This window comes from Cynoglossus semilaevis, chromosome 8 (genome assembly GCF_000523025.1).
Source record: "Cynoglossus semilaevis isolate Cse_v1.0 chromosome 8, Cse_v1.0, whole genome shotgun sequence".
Lineage (NCBI taxonomy): Eukaryota > Metazoa > Chordata > Actinopteri > Pleuronectiformes > Cynoglossidae > Cynoglossus > Cynoglossus semilaevis.
In genome coordinates, this window is record NC_024314.1 from 28,842,918 (window position 1) to 28,867,115 (window position 24,198).

A 24,198-nucleotide genomic window follows, 5' to 3' on the forward strand; every position below is an offset into this window, starting at 1 on the left:
GGAGGAACAGGAGGAAGGGATGAAAGTGCCACCAAAAAGAGAATTTGCAAAAATAAAATACAGAGAGTTCTAAAGAAAAGTGCATTATATATAATCATAATTATATTTACATTATATGTGTAAATGTATGATCTATCCGTGCACACACACCCTGTCACTGGTGCATGTATTCATAAATCTTGTTTGGGGAGCACTGGTGTGGAACAAACACACCCAGGAGAAGGAGGGGGTTTGTCCAGCTGCTGGAACATCCAGCATGCTTTCAGCTTGAAGAGGGAAAAGTGCACGGCTTTAGGTTGGCCCCATCCCAGCATCAGAGAGGGTGATGCCAACAAAATGTGTTGTGTGTTTCTGCGTCTGAACATACGATCCTTCTTTCTTTGTTGGGTTTTCGTGTCACAGTTGCAGCTGTGGTCGTGTTCACGGCTACAGGACTGGGAGCAGAGGTGGGAGGATCAGAGCTGGGCTACATCTGGAGGGAGGATGGAGACGGAGGGGGGTGGGAAAGAAGGAAAGTGGAACACTTGGCAAATGTGAACCACAGTCTTCACAACATGGACCATAAACACCAGGAGTGAGAGCCAAGAGTGAGACCAGTCTTTGGGTTCCGTCTGGTGAGTGCCACGGGTTTCGTGTGTTGCATGACAACGATGTTTCATGTCTGAGTCTGGCTTCAGTATGCAGCATCTGGATTTGACTGGATTTGTGTTCCCTGGGTGTAGTTTCTTCTAATAAACAATTGTAATCATGATGTTTAGTGCAACTTGCAAAAAAAGGAATAAAGCAAAAGGAAAGAAAAGCATCACAACAGATGAACGAACCAATGATTTTGGGAAAGGTCCTGAAAGTAACATTTAATCCAGTCAAATTTATTGGTCCTGAAAGTAACATTTAATCCAGTCCAAAGTCAAATTTATCATCCTTTGGTATGTTGAAATAAGTTTGTTTTTTCTTTTGGTGACAAGAGTTACGGTAAACACAGAGAAGTCTGATTCATCTGCTAATGCACTGTGAACATCGTGTTTTTTATTAATGTAAAAGAAAAAAAAATCCTTTTTTAAGACTTGGTTTTTATGAAAAACAATATCCACCCAGACAATGTCCTGATCCTTATCTTTTAAAAAAAAGTACCATTACAGAAAACTTTTTTATATATATAAAAACAAAGAAGAGTTTTTTTGCCTAAACTTCACCCATTAAAATGATGTCAAATATAAAAGACGTATTTACAGCAGCTCACAGACGTTTATGGAGCTCTGACAGAGTTTATGAGGGGCCAGCTTACTTTAATTTAACTCGACTAGCTCATCAGCCGTTAAGACGTGGGTCAGACCCAGGATGTTAGGCATCATGTTCAGCCCCGTGGTAAAAGGGCTGTTGCAGCCAATCACTTCCAGATGTGGTAGACAGTTCAGAACAGTCACAAACAAAGTCAGCAGTAAACGTTCTCTTGGAGTCTGCAGTAAAACACTGATGTGGACGAATGACACATGTGGTCCGATAAGAACTCTGCTCACGGTCGACCCTGAGGCTGATCCATACATGATGATTACAGTGTGTGTGTGTGTGTGTGAGAAAGAGATAAAGGTAAAGGAGGACATCACAGCAATGTGGTTGTGGTTTTTTTTTTCTTGTCCAGCAGTTCTTTTTGTATCTTTTTGCCGTTGTGTAAAAAGTTCAACTGCCTCAGGGGAAAATTCCTGAAGAAATCCCTGGCATCAGGAGGAGAAGATGCCATGTAAGGTTTTGGAGCCACTGCAGCCACGTGTTGTCCAGCAGAAAGGATTAGGACAAGGATGAGTCGAGTGAAGAGGATTTTATTGTTTTTTTGGTAGAACTTAAAGCGTGATCAAATGATTTTTTTTTTCAATCAAAATGTAAAAACAATGCATCATGATTAATCCAGATACCAGTCCTAAAAATGAAAGAAGAATGACATATATGTTAATTGCAGTAACAGAGGGATGGCAGTTCTATGATGATCTGTCTATATTTGTTTCTTATTCAAATGATGGAATTATTAATATGGAAAAAAATCACAAAAAATGTACAAAAGTATAACTGAAGAATATCACTCTCTCTCTCTCTCTCTCTCTCTCTCCCTCATTCACAGACACTTCCAGAAACAATCATGAAACATGGCTTTTCTCAAAAAGAGTAAGTGAAAACTAGTTAACTGGTTTAAAGTCTAGGGAGGAAACAGTTAACCTAAGACCAGGAACTTGTTTATCATGTCCGTCTTGACTTGTTTTTAAATCAGAAACAACAAAGTTAAACAAACATGAAGAAAGGTAGTGGGATTTTTATTAAACAAACATGAAGAAAGGTAGTGGGTTTTGTTTTTTAAGAAATGTTTTTGCTGAAATAAAAGAAAAAAACAACAATCATCATCGTGCACTAAAATAACTTTATGATAAGATCGTAATTCGTGCCATGGTAGAGAAAAAAAAGTTATCTCCTTCGAGCCGGATTTGAACCAGCGACCTAAGGATATCAGTCATTGACCACTACAGTCCTCCGCTCTACCAACTGAGCTATCGAAGGGGGCGGTAGAGAAGCAGAACAGAAGTGGTGCTATCCAATTAAATACAACAGCAAGGAAGACAAATCTATACTGATGCCGGTAAAACTGAAGAGTTAGACGAACTCCTGTGGAACGTAGACAGAAAAATGATAAATAAAACAAAATGACCCAGTTAAGTAGTGTTAATTTTACCGTTTGGACATTAATAGTGCACACAGAGGACATTTTACAACTTTTTACAACTTGTGTCGTTTGTAAAACTAATTGCTTCGCCGGGGTTAGCTTGTTGCTAACGTAGCACAACACGGTTTGAACCAGTCAGAGCCGGTTATGCTGACAAAACCAATAGCACAACACGGTTTGAACCAGTCAGAACCGGTTATGCTGACAAAACCAACAGATTCCACCCAGTGATCAGTGGATTAATTTAATCTCTAACAATGAGTTATTCTGTGACACTTTACCTTCGTTCTGTTTTCTGCTTAAAACACGAAAAGCCATGAATGCAGAACATTTTGACAATTGTTGAATATTTTCTTATATATTTGAAAAGAAGTGGCCTTTACGGTTATTAAAATAATAACAATGACAGTAGCACCAACCTGCTAATGATCAATCATCACAAAAGTATGTCCCAGTTCCTTCAGTTCCTTTGGGTCTTTTCTGTGTTTCAGTCAACCACGGCCTGTTGCTGCTGCTGCTGCTGCTGCTCTTTCTGCTTGTGCACAACGTACTGTTTAGAACCAGGACTCGGTCCAAACTGTCAGGTACAAACACCACGTTTGATATTTTATCTTATATCACTGTAGTGTTCATTTACACTTATAAAGGTTCGTTGGCCGCTTTATTGAAGGATGTTGCTAACAGTAAAGCTGTGACCTCACACAGGTTGTTGTAAGGACTACCGTATTTTCCAGAATATAAGTCGCATTTTTGTTCATCCCTTGTCTGGGTTTATGACTACTCAGGTGTGACTTATATATTAAAATATATAACTTCACATGTTTGTTATTTTCACACTGACAGCCGCTAGAGGGCACTCTAGTTCATTTATATTCCAGAGCGACTTATATATGTTTTTTTTCTTCATTATACATTTTTTTCACTGATGCGACTTGTACTCCGGACCGACTTATAGTCGGGAAAATACAGTAATTATAAAATGAGTAAGAAATGAATGAGCAGAGATTCTCATTGTACCCAGGACGTTGTTTTCAAACATATTACTTTTGGACAGCAAAGCTACAACCGACGGTTGTAGCTCATCTGCTGCTAACATACTGTTTTTAGATCACTGGAAAAGTGGAGGAGCAGCAGCTGGAGGTCCAGCAGTGATGGAGTCACAGGTCGACGCCGTCATCCCGGTGGTCATCTGTGCTTCAGAGGAGCGTATGGGTGGAACCATGGCAACCATCAACAGCATCCACAGCAACACACACGCCAGAGTGTTCTTCTATATTGTTACCTTTCGCGATGCGGTGAAACTGATCAGGTCAGGTGATGCAATAAACCCAGGATATAAACACTCTTTACAAACAGAGTGAAAATCCAGTGTCTGTCAGTGACGTGTTCCTAATACCACAGATATATGACGTTAGCCATAAATAAGCAATTTGAGATAAGACCCTCAAATCATGTTTTCCAGACTATAAGTCGCACTTTTTTTCATCATTATATGTTAAAATGTATCATTTCACGTTTGTTATTTTCACACTGACAGCCACCAGAGGGCACTCTCAGCTGTATAACTGAACATTTTCATGTTTGTTATTTTCACACTCACAGCCGCTAGAGGGCACTGGTGCGGCTAATACTCCGGACCGACTTGTATATGTTTTTCATTGTGCATTTTTTTGGCTGGTGCGACTTATATTCCGGAAAATACGGTAACTTCTTCCCACCTGATCTGTTTCCTTGACCTCCTCACAGGCAGTACATTGAAGAGTCTCAGCTCAAAGGCATCATGTACAAGATTTTGGAATTTAACCCCATGGTTCTGCGAGGGAAAGTCAAGCCAGATTCTTCTCGACCTGAACTGCTGCACCCGGTGGGTGTTGGTTTTTACACACTGTCGAGAGCAGAGGTCCAACCATCGGGTTTCTAACTTTAAATTCTAAACCTTTGACTTTTTACCTTGCAGCTGAATTTTGTGCGCTTCTACTTACCTTTGCTTAACATCGACCATAAGAGAGTGATATACTTGGACGACGATGTCATTGTCCAAGGTACGCGGCCAACAGCAGTGGGTGTCATCGTGAATTTTGAGGTTCATTTATTGGAGTCTAAATCATTTCCACGTCTTCTAGGAGACATCAAGGACCTGTTTGACATCAAGCTCAAACCTGGACACGCTGCTGCTTTTGCCACTGACTGTGACCTGCCCTCCACACACGAGATGGTGCGCAGCATCGGCATGCAGGTGGCGCTCTTTCATAGAACTGCTTTTGACTGCTGCAGTGTTCAGCGACATGTACAGAACAGTAACATTTCTCATCTTGACCTCACTCCGTAGACCACCTACATGGGCTTTCTGGATTACAGGAAACAGGAAGTCAGAGAGCTGGGCATCAACCCCAGAGACTGCTCCTTCAACCCTGGGGTGTTTGTGGCAGATATGAGTGAGTGGAAGAAACAGAAGATCACCAAACAACTGGAGAACTGGATGGAGGAGAATTTCAGGTAAGACATGGAGGAGAATCAAAGAACCGGGAGTTCTGGGACTGATGCTTCTTCTTTCTCTCTCTGTTGCAGACAAAACATATACAGCAGTGCCATGGCTGGAGGCGTGGCGACCCCCCCCATGCTGATAGTGTTTCATGACAAATACACCACACTTGACCCCCAGTGGCACATCAGACACCTGGGTGAGAGCATGAATTTCAAACAGTTGTCAGAAAACTACGTGGTACCTCAACTGTAGGTTCAAATGTTTCATTTCAATAATAGCAGTAGAGCAGAGTGTGCTTTGTACCTGTGAACTGGAGCAGTGACTGCGTTTGGAGTGTTGTCCAGCAGAGGGCAGAAAAGAGCTGGATGTAAAAAAAGGAAAGATGAAACGGGTTTGCTGCTTGAAAAGTTCACCATAAATTTAGATGAAAATATTTATTTATTATTAATATTATTAAATCATTTTGCTGATGTTTTAATACAGCGTTTCTCAACGTGTGGGGCAGGTCCCAGTGGTGGGGTTGTGTTTTCTACAGTAGGACAATTGCAGTCGTACATCTGTAGTTGAAACATGGACTGACCTCTTACTGTTTTTACAGGCTGGAGCCCAGATGCCCGTTATTCAGAGAGTGTCCTACAGGGGGCACATCTGCTGCACTGGAACGGCCCATTTAAACCTTGGAACTATCCTGCCGTCCACTTGGATCTGTGGGAGAGGTGGTTTGTCCCCGACCCCTCTGGGAGGTTCTCTTTGAATCGACCTGACACGGACAGTTGACGCTCATGAAACGTACCACCATTCAGCCAGAGGTCAGAGGTTGAGAGACGGCCTGTCACTACAATGTAACCTGGATGTTTCTTCTTTTATGATTTTCTAAGCACAAGTCACCTGTAAACTGGGTGAAGTGGAAAGAAAATAGACATAAAATAAAACAGTATTTTTAAAGAAAACAAAAATTAAATATATGTCTTTTTTTATTTTATTTTCACATTTCAAAATGTTATGTTACAAGCTACACGTTTAAAGTTAAGGTAGTGCAGTTTCAGTCCAAAACAGAAGGGGGCAGCAATCTCTCTCCTCCATATTACACATCAAAGGCATCAAAGGTACTAGTCTCAGTTAGTAAATGAAAGAGGCAGTTGTCCACTACAAAGAAGTCAGTAGCTGTCAATAAACACAGTGAAGTGAAGTGAAGTGAAGTTCCTGTGAGTATATCAGTGATGTGTTCAACTGAACAGGCCCAGGTTTCATACACAGTAAATTGAAAGTAGAAGATCTTTCATTATCATGACGTACAGTTTTTGGTACATTTTCTTTAGTGATGCTCTATGATGATCTAATGTAAAAAAAAAGAAACACTGATCCAAGCCAGTAACGTTCTTTTAGATGGTTCTCATATCTTGGTCTTTGGGGTTAACCCATGAAGCCAAGTCATGACCTAACTGTCTGAATCAGTTGCAGGTGCCGACTTTGACCAGTAGAAGGCTCCTGAGCTGGACGATCACGCAAAACCTTCTCGTATGCAGTGTTGATCAAGGGGAATGGGAGTGGCAGAATATCTGGAGGTTATGAACTTTTTACAACGCAACGAACCCATCGATAACGAAGTCCATGTGATCATCGATGAGCCTGTTGTCGTAGTGGACGACGACGACTTCCACGTCATCAACGAAGTCCTGGTTCTAGAAGACCACCATTTCTCCCCAGACGATAACGCTAATGACGGCCTCGTCATCGTGGAGGATGACCACGACCCTGGGGCGGATGAATACGATCAGCCCGCCGTCATCAGTGACGAAGAGCGCCCACTTGTCATTGATGACAGAGGAGAGCCCAGTGACAGCGCTGACAGCAGCGTCAGCAGTGGAACCGGAGAAGAACCTGACCCACACGACGACAGATGCCACAGCACTGTGAGTGAAACCATCGAGCTCTGCATCAAGACAGTAGGGGGCGCCGGCCCCAGTGGAGAGGGTGGTGGTTGTCGGAGTGTAGAAGAAGAAGAAGATGATGCCCTGCCTGGACGATCCAGGGACTTGTCAGAGGAAGAAGAACTGGACTGGTGGGACGATTCTGATGAATCGGACATCGAGTTCTACTTTCGCAACTACTTCTCTGACTGTAACGATGACGAGACGATGGAATACACTCCAGTCAAAAAGCCGGTTTTAGATTCTGTGGATCCTGATGATGAAGACGGAGGAGGAGAAGAAGAAGAAGAAGAAGAAGAAGAAGAAGAAGAAGATGAAGAGCGGCTGAGTGTCGTGACCTTGAAAAGATCCAGTCCGTGTGAAAGAGCTGAAGATGACAGGAAACGCAAAAAGACGAACCGCTGCAGTCAGTTCTGGGACAGACCCGACAGCAGCGGCCTCGTGGACACGACCGAGGACGCTGGGGGAGGACAGAAGACGGGTGAGGACGTGAACCCACGGCTGGAGGAAGAAGCCAAACATCTGAAACCGTCAGGGAAGAGGTCCGGGAAGAGGAAACACATCGAGGCTAACGAAGGCGCCCTGCGCAAGAAGTCACGTCAAGACAGGACATGAAAATACTGAGATGTTCGATGCCGTCAGTTTCCACTTCACCACAGACACTTCCTTCACTCCACCGTCTGTACAGGTTTGGATGTGAAAAGATTAAATGTCACCAAAAAACAAATCCAGTCGTCGTCAACGTTCATGTTGTTATAAATAAGAAAAAATAAGAAATAAAACTGTAGATTGTATATAAAACCTCTCGAATAACCACTACCTTAGTCCAGTGGTTCTCAATGTGGGGGGCCGGCCCCTCATGGGGCCACGGTGAGAGAAAAAGAAAAAAGATCAGTGGTTTTTTATATTTTACAGTGGAAGTTCTGACATTTGTGTACTTGAACGCACCGTTAGCTGCAGCACACAAACATGTCACTCCATCGCCTTATGTAGGGACGGTGGGTCGTGGGGCGGGGGGGGCAGATCGGGGTGACTATGAATCAGCAGTCGCCTTGCGTCATGATGATCTCAAAGTCCAAGTACATGTTGTTGTCAAGTCGTTGGACCATCAAATACCAGGGGAGGAGCAGGTCGAAGCCCGAGTGCTTTTACGCAGTTTGGTAAAAACAAAAACAAACCGGACCAGACCCTGAAGTGTCCAGTGGAGGTAAACAGAGTGTCGTCCACAGAGGTGGTTGACGACACTCTGGTTAAGACAGTACAATAATAATGATGGCTAACAACATTCAGCAAATAAGGTGTATTTGGTTCCACAACATACACAGACCCCAGACCTGAGCTCTGATGAGCCAAATAACAATAACTGGTAAGGTGTATTTGGTTCCACAACATACATAGACCCAAATAACAATAACTGACTGGGCCAAACTTGGCCCGCGAACCTCAGGTTTGACATAAATGCAACAAAGTAAGAAGAAAAGTATAGTCCATGAACGCCTTTTAGAGGAAAAACTGTGTCAGCCAACGTTATCTTTGTCTCCTGCAGCAGCAGCAGCACTGGTGTCCGAGCTGGGACTCTTTTTTTTATGGCTTCTTTCTTCTACGGTGACTAATTCTCCAGACTCTGCTCCTGATTCTGCACCTGCTCAGCCTTTATTCACAGCGAATAAAGAGAAGAATGAAACGTGAGCCCGTGACACAGGCTTGGATTACAACTGACCTGGTTTGATGTTTGAAAGTTTGAAGTGTCTCGTGATCATCAAGTCGTCGCTTGTCCGACAAGAACTCGCCATTACAGGTTCAGGAAATGTCACTTTGCTGTCCCTGAATACGGTATGTTGTCGGTTTAAAAAAAAAAGGCAACGTTTGATTTGATGCACGATTCGATGAGAACGTCACGCAGTATCAATTTTTAATCAATTCACGATACATCGTTACACCATATATAAATATATATATATATATTTACTAGATTTCAAATGTGCCAAAAGGGGAAAGTCGCCTGTGAATGTGTTTTTTTACTGCAGCTACTTGGTTCTTTAAAAAGTGTCTGTAATTATACAGTTATTCTGATGTGTTTGGTTAAATCAGGCAAACTAAGGCCCGGGGGCCAGATGCGGCCCCTTCAGCTTTTTAATCCGGCCTGCCAAACTTTTTTCAAATGGTATAATTTATTTATATTATCATTATACTTCTGTCATGTCCCTGCAATACACACGTTTCACCAATACATGGCGTAGAAAACGAACCCGCCGTTGAACACACCTAAAACAGTGATGGAGCGTTGAGGCGACCACGCCCTCGGTGCAGTGGAGAGTTTATTGACGGTCCCTTTGTTCCCCTGACGGCTGAAGGCTTTAACTTGGACCAGACAAAAGGTAAAGGAATTAGAAGGAGAGAAAAGACAGATCTGGACACATCAGCAGTGAGACCAGCGCTGGATCAAGTCCTCCACCACACACGGCTGTGAAGGTGAGAGGCTGTGTTAGACTGCACGTATGCCACTCACAGCTGGCACCCAAGGGCGGAGGAGGAGGAGGAGGGGAGGAGGGGTTGAGGAAGCAGTTACAGTTAGTCCTCAGAGACATGAGGTTCAACATAAGGTTCTAATGAATTTACATAATTGTTGCGGCAGAAGACGACACTGTTCTCCAGATCCAGTGGAGTGAAGAACCACAGATGGGTCACAGGAAGAGGACGCCGTTTTATTGTGTGTGTGTGTGTGTGTGTGTGTGTGTGTGAGTGAAGCATGGTGAGGAGTCACGTTTACCATTGAGTTATAAGAAGTGCAGACTTCTCCGCCCTCCTCACAGATTAGTTTCCACGGCTTAGTCAAAACCGTTGACTCCACAAATGGACACTTTTACACTGAACACACGCACACACACACACACACAGATGGTGTCAGACAGAGAGATTTTTGTCTTACAGTTGACAGTTTTTTTCTCCTTTTCCTCCAAGTGTGAGGAGGAAGAGTTTCTGTCTGAGAGATTAGAAGTACCCGTCAGTACTATCTGTACTATCTGAGGCTCTTCTACACGGACTGTATTGTAGTAGTACTATATGTGTGTATGGACATGGAATTTTTTTGACGTGAATTGGAAGTATTGTCACTGGTTCTGCAGTAAAAGTATTTAACGTAGAATTAACGTTAACTACAGAACTGTAAATGCTGATCCCATTTAGTGGAAAATAATTGAAAAAAGACATCATATACGTCATATCTTAGCCTTTATGTTATATCTGTTTAATTAAAATTCACTGCAATGCAACATCCATCCACATCATTTTTTTAATTAAAATTCACTGCAATGCAACAACCATCCACATCATTTTATTTTAACATTGACTGTATATATTTTCCTTGAGATTGGTTTTCTGTATCAATTAATCCATCATTAGGATTAGTCACAAATAAAAACAGGTGAGAAACACTGACACCTACCTGTCATTTCCGGTCTGTCTGTTCAGGTAATGTACGGGAAACACGTCATCTTCAGGAATGTTGATTCGCCTCAACTAATCATGACAAATTATGGTCATGACTAATCATGATTATTCATAATTAATCCAGGGTTACTCTGAGAGAATTCAGATGTATTTTTGTGTGTTTTAAACTGTGTTTTTTTATTGTCTTTGACACCTCTGCTCTGTACGGCACCCCGTCACGCCTACATATATATATATATATATACACATCAGCCTACTGTTCCGTGTCATGTTGGTGTTATGTAACATCAGGACCTCAGTATTCTCCGAGTACCAGCTGACCTACAAAAGTATACGTTTGTACCACCATGTATTTGTTAAATTACTACGTGGCTGCAGTTCAGCTGTGGGTTCACACACACACGTGTGTGACGTGTGTGTGTGTGCAGTGATGAACTGTTTCCTTTCTTCACAGCTACTTACAGAACCGCACGTCCTCCGTCTCTGCTCATTCAACACTAATGAGAAAAGAGAACAAGAACCTTCACGAGTGGATTCGTCACTCGTGCCAGGATTGGCACGGTGTGTGTGTTTCTGCAGACTTTTCCAGCCTGGTTGTCAGGCCGTGGGGGGTGGGGGAGGAACTGGGGGCAATTATAGTTGATTATCCAGGAGAATCTGCCTCGCCCCACTCACCTCCTCCTCCCCGCTGGACAGAGAGATGTCTCCGAAGACACTGACTCATCAACATGTACGGTGTACGTGTTCCAGGTCAACAGACGGCAGGAGTCGAATCAGACCGTCGGTCACGACTGATTCAGCGATACGACACTCAACGGTTTCCAGTTTATTATCGCAGGTTCTGACACGATTTTTTTTCCTGGCGTTTTCCAACAGATCAATGGTGCAGTGACATCACCCTGGATCGCCCCCCTCCCCACATCCCCCGATAGATTATAAAATCAACCACAATACCATACGATATGATACGATACAATACATCGCATAAAAAAGAAAGAATCCCACACAAAGACCGTGGAAGTTGTAATGTATTGTTAAACAGAACAGAGTTACTGCACAGGAACCATTTTCATTTAGTACCTCATTGTAGTCGGCGTTTGTGGGAAATGTTGCATAAAGACTTGTTAGGAGAAGAAACATTTGCATTGAAGACAATTTTGCAATCGGTCAAAATAAAAAAATCGGGAATCGGAATCTGTCACAAAGTCATAGATTTACCGCTGTCTGTTCTTGTTCTCAAGTGAACTTTCTAATCTGTGTCCTTGAGAAATGATGGCACCGATCCGAAACACGCCGGACGGAGAACTGTTTTTCACCTGTGTGACAACACCATTCACCGTGTGTTACAGTGGAAGGAAATGTTTTCTTTTCACAGTAAAGGCTTCTCAGGTTCTGCAGTGACGTCATCAGACTGGAGAATTATCAAACCTACGGTTGTTAGCCTGATGACCCAAAGGCCTTGAATCCAGTATCCATTTTCCCAGTACGCTGTGTGTAACAGACCGGTGTCAGCTGACAGATAAACACTGCGTGTACCGTCCACGTTGTTTAAACTGACAGAGTCACTGTGATAAAAGCCTATCTGAGCGGAGATGACTGACACGCTACAGTGTGGCTTCTGTTTGTATCTACCGCTTATCCAGAAGATACAACCGTCATAGAAGACACTAGGTTAACGGCAGAGGCTGTTGATCTTTACATACTGGGCCACACACAGAGTAATTTTTTAAATTAATTTATTTTCACCTGTCGGTATCGGTATTTTATTTTGAAAAGGCCACTTCATCGCCATCTGCCCCTGTTTTCAGAACTTGACTCAGTTACAAACTAACAGAGATAAGAGAGGAGAAGTGACGCGTTAATACACCGAGGCACAGACGAAAAAGGGCGGTGAAAACTCCAGTTCCTGTCCCCGTGTGAACGAGCTGAGCGAGACGATACGGTCAGCCCCGCCTCTCAATCCAGTAACACCGCTTAAAGCACGGCAATAACTAAAATGGCGGAAACCGAGCTGGAGAAAATAATTCCGCTATTTGGTGTGCTACAGTTAGCATCTGCGCCTTTCTGTGTTTCCTTTTCGAGTTGTTTGTTTTCCGAACTTCCGGTTAAAATTCTTTCGGTATTACTATTGTAATGCTCCAGTTATCGGGGCTTTTTATAAACTTTATTTCGTTGTTTTTTTTTACAAACGGCAACAACTCATTCTGAACTTTGTAATTAATTAATTAATTTTCACCCGTCGGCATCGGTATTTTCTTTTGAAAAGGCCACGTCATCGCCATCTGCCCGTTTTCAGAACTTGATTCAGTTACTAACTGTCAGTTAGTAACTGACAGAGATAAGAGAGGAGAAGTGACGCGTTAATACATCGAGGCACCGAGGGCGAAAAAGGGCGGTGAAAACTCCGGTTCCTGTCCCCGTGTGAACGAGCTGAGCGAGACGATACGGTCAGCCCCGCCTCTCAACCCAGTAACACCGATTAACGCAACGCAATTACTAAAATGGCGGAAACCGTACTGGAGAAGATATATCGGCTATATGGTGTGCTACAGTTAGCATCTCCGCCTTTTTATGTTTCTTTTTCGAGTTGTTTGTTTTCCAAACTTACGGTTAAAATTCTTTTGGTATTACTATTGTAATGCTCCAGTTATCGGGGCTTTTTTATAAACTTTATTTCGTTTTTTACCAACGGCAACAACTCATTCTGAACTTTCTAATGTTTTAATCCCAGCTCCTCTGACGTCTCTCTTCTTATCACTCTGACCACGCCCCCTTACTACCAGAAATCGAAATACCCGAAAACGGTTAACCGCTTCATTACATCATGTATAGAACATCATGACTACAGCATGTCAGAGCGTTGTTCACACAGCGCCACTTACAGGCGTGGCATCAGTACTACATTAACCAGAGTAGATTCAATGGCTCAGTACCACATCCTTTAGGCGAATTAGCTTCTCTAGTACGCTCAGAAGGAACATGGTTTCCGCCATTGTTATTGTGTCGTGTTACTGGTGTAGAGGCTACAGAGAAGCGGGGCTGACCTTATCGTCCGGCAAGCGCCGAATCATGGTGACATCAACGAGACACAGGTGAGAAGGTTAGTTCACCACTGTTAAGTTAACTGGATAATTCGAGCTTAATTGCAACCACGGTGGCCCTAAAGACATACAGTACATGTAACGTGACTCACGTCGAGAGTAATTATTCTTTGCATTCCAGATATATCAAACACAGGTATGTGTTTGGGTCGAGCAGGTCTGAACTTCAGTCTCCTCTCAGTGCTGTTGGGTGTTGGAATGTAAATGTTATGACGTTGTAGACCAGTTAACAAGTTGAAGAACGGTTCCAGTGTCTGTGTTTGTGTTCTGATCACGCTCACACCACCGTGCTACAAACTGTTGTCACAGGGTGTGAATGTTTTTTAAATGTTTTTTCTTCTTCTGTGGTCCTGTGATGGACTGAAGAACTGTCCAGGGTGCGACTCCGCCCTCACCTGATGACTGCTGGTATTGGCTGCAGCGCCCCCCGGTGACCCAAAGAAGGATTAGGAGGTAAGACTTTTTCTGCTTGTTCCTGTTTCACCTTTACCCTCCTCACCTCTGGTCCTCACCTCCTGTCCCCCGTCATCACCTGGTGCGTCCCTAATGTCTCCCACCTGTGTCTAGTTATTGTCGACTCTTCTGTATTTAAATGACCTGTCTATTTTGATATAACTTCACAGTGGGATGTTAAAAAGTTTGGCTGTCGAGCAGGGCATTTCCTTCGGCGTGTGTCATGTGAGGTCGTTCCTCTCGGCCGTGTATCGATTTCATCCCGTGTCATTTTAGTAACTTGTCCCTTGCTGATGTCAGTGGGGACTGACCTTCATCAGGACAGAGCCCAGGTTTTACTTTCAACATTCCGTGTTTGTATAGAGTTGCAACACAGTCCAGTGTACACGTTCATTCTCATTCACTGAGACCTTGGTCTACAGTAGGTCTACAGTAGGTCTACAGGCCCGGGGTTGTGTGTTTACGTCCCAAACCAGATGAGAAAAAGGTTGGATTTCATGAGCTGGTTTCCCTACAACTAGGAAGGGCGCCCCATGAACAGAACTGTACTGGTCCCTGCACCGGAGTTTGAGGACCCCTAGTTAACAGGACTCTTTCTGACCTTTTTTGGATTTTCCTTTTTTAGAAAGTACAGCACATATTTATTCTGCTGAGTGTGGAAGTTTGTACTTGGAACTGTGTGGAATCATCTGGGTTCTTCCTGTCTTTCGTCGTCTGTTTGTTGCTAAATGAACCATGACCAAAGCTGCGGTGTCACTCATTAACCCACCGCTGCTCATGTGATGTGAAAAGCAACGCGTCCGCTTCCACGTCACATCCTCACCATATGTTTCTCAACATCATCAGCCCTCTCTTCATCGTGTTCTCATTCCTGTCATGTGATGATTAACTTCTCAAGGTCAAGGACATCGAGCTGTAAGACCTGATACGTGACACGCCCCCTATATTTCACCTGTTGTACAGGGTTTCAGTTCCACTTCTGTTTCAACTTAGTGTAGTCAAGCGTTAAGATGGAATTTTCTTTAGTTGAAAAAGAGTCAGAACTTGTGATTTCTTAAGAGGAGCTGGACCTAAAAGTCAGAACAAGATCAACTGAACATGACCAGTTGATCCAGGATCATCAGTTTAAATCAAGGTTTTCTTCTCATACGCTGCTGTAGCGCTGGTGTGTATTAAACCCTATCGATGCTCATTTAAATAACTGGGACTAATGATAAAAGTAATGTAATGCATTAACCTTGTGTGAGGTCAGGTGTTTCAATACGACCAGTGTGTGGCAGCAGGAACAGAGACTTGAAGCTAACAGTGTATCATCATAGGCTGCATGAACGTCAGCAAACACAAAAAGTACTTTAAAATAAGGTTCTCTACTCCATCACGCTACAAGATATCAGTTTTTATTTTACACAGGGAAGGACAAAGTCAGACAGTAACATTTGAACTACAGTTAAGACTTCCTGCTCCAACAAAGGTCGGGTTTGAGGAGCAGAGAAGACGATAAATAGTCTTTGGTGACATACAGATATTAACTTACACAGATAATTTAAATACAATATATATAAATAATTGGCCGAGGGTTTTTCACACACACGATCACACACACACATGTCCACAGACACATCTCAATGCAATATTTACAATTATGTTCAGTACAATGAGTAGAGTTCAGTGTGTGAGAAAGTACAAAAATACACCGTTGCATTAAAGTGCGTTCTGTGGCTCTGGAGCAGATCATGGGACACGACACCGTAACGCTTCCTACGTGGTACAAACACGAACGAACTCTGTACTTGCTGCTGGTCCTGGTCCCCGACTAGACCACCACACATGGTGAACATGGTTCTTCCTAAGAGGGAGGTATTTCACGGTCGTACACAGTTTGCTCGCACAACTTCACGTGACACAATGCCCGACGTCATAAAAACATGACGTGAGTTAAAACAAAACAAAACAGAACAGAACAAAAAAAAAAAGACAGAAAGAAAAGAAAAGCCTGGTGGCTGACTGGACCAGAGCACAGATCAAACACAGAAGATAAAGAGTCCTGATAGGATACAAACTCCTGGTCCAACAATACGCAGCACGTGATTGGTGTAAAATACGCACATGGTACAAAAGAAAGGAGATTCACCAGGATTTTGCAGCATTTGAAGCCTTTTAATGATTGGTCATGAGACAGCGATTAGCTCCATTACAGCTAAGAGAATGGCATGTTTCCCTTTAGCAAGCCTACGAACAGATTAGATTGAGGACTAAGAAAACCAGCCAGGATTACCCTGCGACCTCTGGTCTCCTATGATTACAGAGAGATGGGCAGAGGAACAGTTGGGCGGCCGGTGTGAGGGAGATGATAACGAGAGATCAGGCTAACGTCATCGACAAGAAGAAAAGAAACAGAAACAGAAACACAGATTAAGACCTGGAAGAACATTTTCATGCACAACGTCCTGGGTTTGAGTGGAGAAGTTGGCTGCAGATTCTGCTGCATATCTTTGGTCAAAACTGGGTCACGAATAAATGATGAGAAGAATTTTAATTTTAACCAAAACTTTAGAATCCACGTTGTTAAACTGGTCCCCTGACATCGGACCCCTCCCATAATTAAAGATCTGAAAGAGCAGGATATGAAGTACGAGAAGGAATTTCAATAATAATAGAATGGAAAATAAGAATATTTTTGTGTCTGGAACTTTAAAGACCTTTGAGGACTTTGAGGATGGAACTGAAAAATGCACTGAGGCCGGTCCAGATTTTAGAGGGAAACCAGATTTAGGATGTTCCTCAGGACTAGATGTGACGGCTGATTAATTGTTATCTTAACTTTGTGACAAATTTGTGAAAGTCCTGTTCCTGGTACTTTATATTTATGTTTTCCTGTTGAGCGTGCAGACCATTCAGGGCTCACCCCCCGCACTCCCCCCCTGCTGTGAGAGACTTGACTTCAGAGACTGAAGTGGGTTTAATAAACTGCTGTGGACTCAGAGTCCTGACTTGCAGTGGGAACTTATGAATCACGTGAAAGAGCTAATATTTCAGAGCGGCCTCTCGCTGAGCTCCTGGCTCCGCGGCTTCCTTCTCATGATACATCAGCCAAAGTGAAACTGATCTTTTGGGTTCGGTCAATGTGCTGGATGCTGGACCTACTGTTATTTCAGCTGTCAGTAACCAGCAGTTAGCTCAAGTACTGGGGCTGGGTCCTGAATGTGAACTCGGATCAATGATCGTGATCCGTCCTCTGGGTCGACGCTCAAATTAAAAATAAATATGCAGCCGTGACACGGTAGATGAGTTAAACAAGTCCCAGGTTTGACCCTAGAACCGTGGGGCACAGCCCAGAGGTAAATGGGTTTGTTTGGCCCCGCCACGCCCTCTTTGTGAATCCACTGATTTTGACAGGGCTCCAGCTCAGAGTGCAAGTTGAAATCCACATTAGGAGCTTACAGGTTTGATCAATGAGCGGAGGGAATCCCACCGCAGCAGAGGTCAGTGGGAGACAGGTTCAGGTCACTGGAAGGTGTTCAGAGTTGGACTGGATTAAGACCCCAGACCGCAGATGGTTTTTTCTTTTTTTCCTTTTGAGATAAATTACCAAATGGACCAAAGTCTCTTTGAAATGTTCTCACAGTGCTAGAAGAACCAGCGTTGGGCCGTTGACAAGTTTCTGAATGTTTTTTTTCTACATGGATTAAAACAACATTTAAAGTCAGTTGTGACCGTCATCTGTTGTTGTTTGGAGGTGAACTTTTGTCACTCTGAGATCTGAGAGAAACCAGAGTCGTGGAGGGAATGAATGTGACGCAGGGACAAGCAGAAATACGTTAAGAGATAAATAAAGACAGATGAAGATAGAGATAGACTTGCTGTGGGTCTCGGCAGGCGTCTAACTCATCCATAACTGTGTGGACTTTTAGGGTTGATGGGGGACGAGACCTCTCTGCCGTTTTGACCCATGAGCTGATAGAGCCGGTGGCTGAGGTTCTGCACTTGGCAGGTTCCCAGAACACAGCCCACTCTCATCAGTTGGGCATGGTGTGGATGATGGTGACCCCCGCGTGAACCTTGGTGGGCGTGGCGACGAACCCTCGTTGCCGTTCCCGTCATATGCGAAGCTTTGGTGAGCGATGCTAGGCCAACGGAGGAAACTTTCATTCCAGAGGCCGGAGGACGTCTGAGGAGGGCAGACAGCCATTCCAGGGAGGGTCTGGGGGCCGAGGAGGGTTGGACCGTCGAGGAGGGTTGGACCGTCGTGGAGGGTTGGACCGTCGTGGAGGGTTGGACCGTCGTGGAGGGTTGGACCGTCGAGGAGGGTTGGACCGTCGTGGAGGGTTGGACCGTCGAGGAGGGTTGGACCGTCGAGGAGGGTTGGACCGTCGAGGAGGGTTGGACCGTCGTGGAGGGTTGGACCGTCGTGGAGGGTTGGACCGTCGTGGGCTGACGTTCTGACGCCAAGACCTTGTCCTGTTTCTGGTCCATCAGCCTGGTGAGGAGCTGTGACCTGCGGAGGGAAAACAAAGAAATGCGTGAATGAGCAGTGTGTTAGTGTGAAATCCTGAGGGTCCTTGGTGTGAAAAGACCCCGTCTTTAGTTGTTTTCTGAGTGACGTCAAGTCAGGATGTTGTTTTTTTAATCAAGGCAGTGACTTGATTAAACTGTAGTAAATCAGGTTTCAAATAAAAAATGAAGCCTTTTTGTTGTGGAGCCTGTTGACTCAGGGCTCCAGGTTGGTCTGAGTGATGGGTCAGGACGCTGGTGTCCAGCTGGTAAGTGGACCAGTGCTCAGCAAACACAGCTGTGAGTGGCTCACCATCTGTTCTTTGTTTGTGGTCTGACTCTGACACTGCAGCTCCTAACCTAACTGTACACCAGCACGTCGGCTGTGTTTGAACAGTCACATCGTGACCACGCTCCTACAGCGCTCACCAGCGTCCACCGCTGAGGGTCAGGAGGAGACGGCGCCACAGTGAGTGCTAGCTATTAGGTTCACTTAACGAAGCTGTCAAATGTAAAGAAAGGATTCCTGTTTTGAACAGATGTTTGGAGGAGCAAGGTGTGAGAAATGAACGTAGTTGGTCGTGTAAGACAATGTCGACACACTGAAATATCACAACATCTCCTCCTGATCCTGTATCAATCTCCTAACCTGATGTTCAGATGGAACAGAGTCTGAGACTAGGATCACACTTGTTAGTGTTGCCCCTGTATCGTGATACATATCGTATCGCCAGATTCATGCCGATACACAGCACTAGCCGTAGAATCCGACAGAGTTGACTGTGAATCTATTGATGCAGTGTTTTCATTTGGGAAAAACAGCTAAATAATGTTATTTTAGCTTGATGCGAAGTATTTCCTTACATGCAGAGTTGTGTGAAAAATCACAGCAGCTCTCAGTTTCTTTGTCGCTCTGTGCTGTGGTGTGTGTGTGTATGTGTGTGTGTGTGTGTGTGTGCCTCACACTGAAATGTGATGCGTTTGCTTCAGTCAGCTACTTCAGCTGCTTAGTCACTGCTGGCAGATTTGGTGGCGTGTTGGACAACCTGCTGTTTAAACACTGCCAGTGCACGAGGCCAGGCCACAGACCGAGGCCAGGTTCTATTTCCAGGATGGGCCTAGTGTGCTTTAGTGCCACATCACCGAGCTCCACCCAGCCCGACTCCGTAGAGCTAGCTTTACCATAAATCCATGAGTCATGTTATATTTTTGCTAAAAATACATACTTTTCAAAGAAGGCTTGTATTTTTTTGTGAGCTAATTTTGTAACAAGGATTGAGTGTTGTTTGTTTATGAGCTTCTGTTTAAACTAGAGACGTCCGATAATGTCAGCCAACATAGACCCGATATTAGCATAATTATGTAATATCTGTAAGAATCGTTAACAACTTTTCCTCTGATAATCAAAACCCTATAACGCAATGCCTAGGCTTCGGCAAATGATGTGTGACCTATAAATAGTTTGGGGGAAAAATGGCTGTATGTTAAAGTGAAAGTCACCAGATGGCAGCATTGTGAGGTCGGGGGGGAAAAAACATCTGTCCGCAAGGGGGGGCACGGCAGTCAGCAGCCGGCACCTCTTAACCCCCAGGCCACCACTGTAGCAGTCAGCAGCCGGCACCTCTTAACCACCAGGCCACCACTGTCCCACTATATGAGTATCGGTTGATATCGAAATCGGAAACTAAGTGTTTGGACAATATCGGCATATCGTACATTTACGCATTTAACTGACGCTTTTATCAAAAGCAACTAACAGGATGGGGATTAACATTATCAAGTGTGTGGTTCCTGTGGGAATTGGACCCATGACTGCTTCCAAGTCAGGCGTGGTAACTGTTACACTATGCAACCAACCAAAACATTGTTGTCATCTAGTAGATCAATAGATATACTGTATTTATCCAGGGCTGGGTGATTACAACAAAGGCACTGCTGGGATTCGAACCCAGGATCTCCTGTTTACTAGACAGGCGCTTTAACCAACTAAGCCACAGCGCCAGGTGGTTGATGTTGGCAAAAGGCTCTACACAAATCACAAATTACATGTTGTGACAGACTTGACAAAGTCATTGGCCAATCAGTTCTGATCTACAGTGAAGAGATGGTTCTTTGCATAAATAGAACCGTATGATATAGAAAATGGAAAAAAAAAAAAAAATAGATGGAAACTTTGCCCAAATGGAAAATGTGAAATTGCCGTGCAGCTGAGACACAACCGCGGGGTTCCTTTGTCTCCAGAAGCCACAGTTGTTATTCCTTAAACCTATTTAAACCGTGCTGTGTGAAACAGGAGACGCTCATTTCAGGCCCAGTTATTTCAGTATAAACTCCATGATAACAGTGAACAATGACAAAAATGAACAAACAACCAGGACATAAAAAACAGAAACACGATTATTACACAGAAGTGGAACAAGAAAATCCAGAATTTCCTCCCAAGTATAAATACAAATTAAAATGATCTACATCAACAGGCTAACCCCAAACAACAGGCAGCGCTTAGAACTGACACAAAATGCTCAGGTGCGTTTTTTCGAAAGTGTTGTCAATAAAAAAAAGTGGTTCTGTTTCCACTTGGTCCGACTGTGTACTCCTTTCTAACGCTCACAAGCTAAAGCTAGCATGTTGTTCTCTTGGAAGTACTTTAAAGTACTTCCCAGGTCAAAGAAGCTAACGATGTAGCATTTGAGGAGCTGAATCAGCAAAATTTGTATGCTTGTCATCAGTGCATCACGACATCACATCCAATTAGCATATATAGACAACAGTAACGTAAACGATTGACTACTGCTCCACAGAGGACAGTTGAAGCTGAGCTTCAGCAGGGTTTAATACACTCTACCAAAAGTGAAAGACTGTGTTATTGGTCACTGTTGATCACTTTGTTAGTAATTGAGTAATTTGACCATTTATTTAATGAAAACTTTTATAGGAAGTACAGCGCCCCCTGGTGTCTTACAGCTGCCACTGTAACAGTAACTGTAACTGTTAGCCTCACAGTAGTCGTGTATAATCGTGTCTCCGTAACGATAAGACTCTCAGTGTGGAGGGAAACGCTCTCTTTAATGACGGGAGCGTGGAATTCAGGGCTTAGCCATTAATCCACAGTGGAATTTTCTGCCACTGCGGTCGCACAGTTAACGCTGCTGTGGTTTCTCAATCTGAGAACATGTACGCCGGACCCTGAGTGGGCTGTGAGACTGCTGGACATGGGGGGGGGGGGGGGGGGGCGTCGTCTGTCGAGATCCTTTAATTTAGACCAGACCAGCCAATCAGGAGACACGGGTCCAATAATTCTGTGTTGGTGTTCTGTGATAGTAGAGTCCAGAGTCAGCCCCCCCCCCCATTCACCCCCCCTTCTCACACACAGACATACCTTTATACTGTAAAATATGTAAATATTTGTCTTTCTCGGAGCGTCTGAACCGACGTATCGTTAAGCCAATAATGACAACATAAAAACCCTGACACAAACCCAGAGCCCAGCGTGTTATTGTCACATCAGCTTTGCTGTAAATCAGCTTAAGCTGCTCTACGTCGTGGAGCAACAAGCTTTTTCCGATGTTTGGAATCCGTACTGTAAAGCCCCTCGAGCCGCGCCGACCAAATTTAGCTTGTTGTTTGACCAAAGACCAAGATTTTTTTTTTTTTCAAGAAACCTGACGGCGTTACATAAAAGACAACAAAGGTCACGTCCTGGGTGTAAACAGAGAATCGTGCAACGTTCTCCTTGTTTGGAGAGCAGCGTCGGCCATTGTTCCCAGCCTTTGTGTCAGTTGTGTCCTTATCAGGAGACGTATGGACGGTGTGGACATTCAGGAATGACAGAAATTTAGGCCGAGACGCCGGCCGTTGACTGGAGGAAGAATGTCGGTGTGAAATGTTAACAGAACAGCGTGTTCTCCGTGGAGCCGCGGCAGAATTTACTGTTCTAATTAGAGTCCGGCCAGACTTTTATGTGAGATGAGCAGAATTAAAGGAGTCGGGAGGAGCTCGCTCTCCGTGTTCTGGCAGTAAAATACATCTGAGGTTTGGCTACGCTGCTTCAAATCCTCATCACAGTGAGGCGGCCTTTTAAATGAGAACATTTCTAGGCCTGAAAACACGGTGACAGTTCAGAGAAGTCAGCGTCAGGTCATGGGATTTGAACTAATGTATAATGTAGGGTTTAAGACGTGGTGCGGTTGTGAAACCCAACCCTGACCGGGGTCAAACCAAGGTGAATTTGAAACTAAAAAAATTAAATAAGAGTAGGTGAAAGATAAATCATAAATCATCAGTATTTCTGGTGCTGAGTGTCCGATCTTGAAGTCAATACACAATCAAAAAAAATTTAAATTTTGGTGCGATGACCATAAAACTTTGGGATTTGAACTTTTTTTTAATTCAAGATCACACATTTAGAATTATTCTTAAACTGTCCCTTCGTTCCGATTGGTCGCTGCAGGTCAGGGTCGCGGTGTTCTGTTCTGAGGTTGAAATTGGAGCTGATTAACATGCAAACAAACAAAGTCCAATCCTGTGCAGCATCCGCAGGATTTGTGTTGAGTTACAGCAGAAGGTTCTTTTTTTTTTTTTTCTTAAATTTTTTGGGACCGCTTCAGTAACTGTGGCCGAGTTTTTGTGCATTTTTATGGCATCATTCAGGAAGCACAGAGTGACGGGGAGTGAAGACTTTTTATTATAAAATATTTAATTTAAATAAAAAAATATTTATTTAAAGATATGATTCGGATGACGTCATCAAAATTTACTGGGGTCAAATTGTTTTGTTTTTTTTAATGTTCAGAACTGACGTGACGTTGAAGAGACATGATCGTCTCATCAGTACTGATGCCGAAGTATTGACTGTGGATCCCATGTGTACCAGAAGAGGGCGTTACAGCACTGACTCTTCCACGATCCCGTCTCTTCCCATCTCTTTTTCCAAACTAAAAAAAACCCTCACATGTCAAATTGGATGCTCGCAGTTTGTTTGGAAAATCACTGTGTGTCGTTATTCAACGTCAGTCACTGCAGGCTAATAAAACGCCCTGTTTGTGGTGTAATGGAAAGACACAGGTGCACTTCCGGTCCGGTTCAATAGTTAATCCTGGCAGAACTGGTTGTTCCATCATCAATCACATGACAAGAAAACAATTACTAATCACTTTGTAAACGTTACTATCACTGGCACGTTTGCAGTATTTATTTAAGTACTTTTTAAAACATATTTATACATAATATCTTGACCTAACTGGTAATTAAACGCTCTTGATGCTGCGTTGGCCGTTGATTATAAAAAAAAGTAACAACATTCTAATAACCCGAGTGTTTCGGCCAGGGTTCCATGTAGGGGAAAGTTGATTGTACTAGAATCACGGGAGAGACTTCGACCTTGTGGTCCACATTTATCTGGCCGACACAATAACACGGTACTACCGTGGGATGATTTACGACACGGCCGTGGATTTAACGGCTATTGGAAACGAGACAAATCAGTAAAGGTTTTTTATGATCGTTCGTGTTGTCACAGATGTCGAGTGTATGTTGTAAAAGTAAAACGACTCCAGAGGAAGAACAAAGGCTGTTTACTTT

General features: G+C 43.7%; 1 protein-coding gene, 1 long non-coding RNA gene and 2 other non-coding genes across 7 annotated transcripts; 2 read left to right on the forward strand and 2 right to left on the reverse strand.

Moving 5' to 3' along the window:
- The first annotated feature begins 390 nt into the window (after nucleotides 1-390).
- Nucleotides 391-8,579, forward strand: glt8d2 (glycosyltransferase 8 domain containing 2). Of its 4 annotated transcripts, XM_008315977.3 has the most exons (11): nucleotides 391-614; nucleotides 2,114-2,157; nucleotides 3,199-3,291; nucleotides 3,815-4,016; nucleotides 4,454-4,571; nucleotides 4,665-4,749; nucleotides 4,831-4,943; nucleotides 5,037-5,203; nucleotides 5,276-5,388; nucleotides 5,791-6,397; nucleotides 6,648-6,739. In XM_008315977.3, the coding sequence occupies exons 2-10, from the start codon at nucleotides 2,139-2,141 to the stop codon at nucleotides 5,967-5,969; spliced, it is 1,089 nt and encodes a 362-aa protein (XP_008314199.1). In that variant the 5' UTR covers nucleotides 391-614; nucleotides 2,114-2,138; the 3' UTR covers nucleotides 5,970-6,397; nucleotides 6,648-6,739. The 4 variants fall into 4 exon arrangements, with proteins under 4 accessions (XP_008314199.1, XP_016889392.1, XP_016889393.1 ...); XM_017033903.2 differs by lacking the exons at nucleotides 391-614; nucleotides 2,114-2,157 and adding an exon at nucleotides 2,373-2,695; XM_017033904.2 differs by lacking the exons at nucleotides 391-614; nucleotides 2,114-2,157; nucleotides 3,199-3,291; ... (4 more) ...; nucleotides 5,037-5,203; nucleotides 5,276-5,388 and adding an exon at nucleotides 8,495-8,579 and having other exon boundaries at nucleotides 5,987-6,397; nucleotides 6,648-8,421.
- On the reverse strand, nucleotides 2,457-2,544 carry trnay-gua (transfer RNA tyrosine (anticodon GUA)). The gene is given in 2 exon segments: nucleotides 2,457-2,492; nucleotides 2,508-2,544. It is a non-coding gene; the product is annotated as a tRNA-Tyr (tRNA).
- Nucleotides 8,580-11,592: 3,013 nt separating the features above from the next.
- Nucleotides 11,593-16,842, forward strand: LOC103382989 (uncharacterized). Its single transcript, XR_003050228.1, has 2 exons — nucleotides 11,593-13,665; nucleotides 14,041-16,842. It is a non-coding gene; the product is annotated as an uncharacterized LOC103382989 (long non-coding RNA).
- Nucleotides 16,843-20,545: 3,703 nt separating this feature from the next.
- Nucleotides 20,546-20,619, reverse strand: trnat-agu (transfer RNA threonine (anticodon AGU)). Its single transcript has one exon. It is a non-coding gene; the product is annotated as a tRNA-Thr (tRNA).
- Between the last annotated feature and the right edge of the window lie 3,579 nt (nucleotides 20,620-24,198).

Bases quoted from the DNA above. Each gene is read 5' to 3' on its own strand.
- glt8d2 (XM_008315977.3), top strand. The intron at 4,572-4,664 runs GTGGGTGTTGGT...TTTACCTTGCAG, and splicing joins GACCTGAACTGCTGCACCCG to CTGAATTTTGTGCGCTTCTA. The intron at 4,944-5,036 runs GTGGCGCTCTTT...CTCACTCCGTAG, and splicing joins TGCGCAGCATCGGCATGCAG to ACCACCTACATGGGCTTTCT.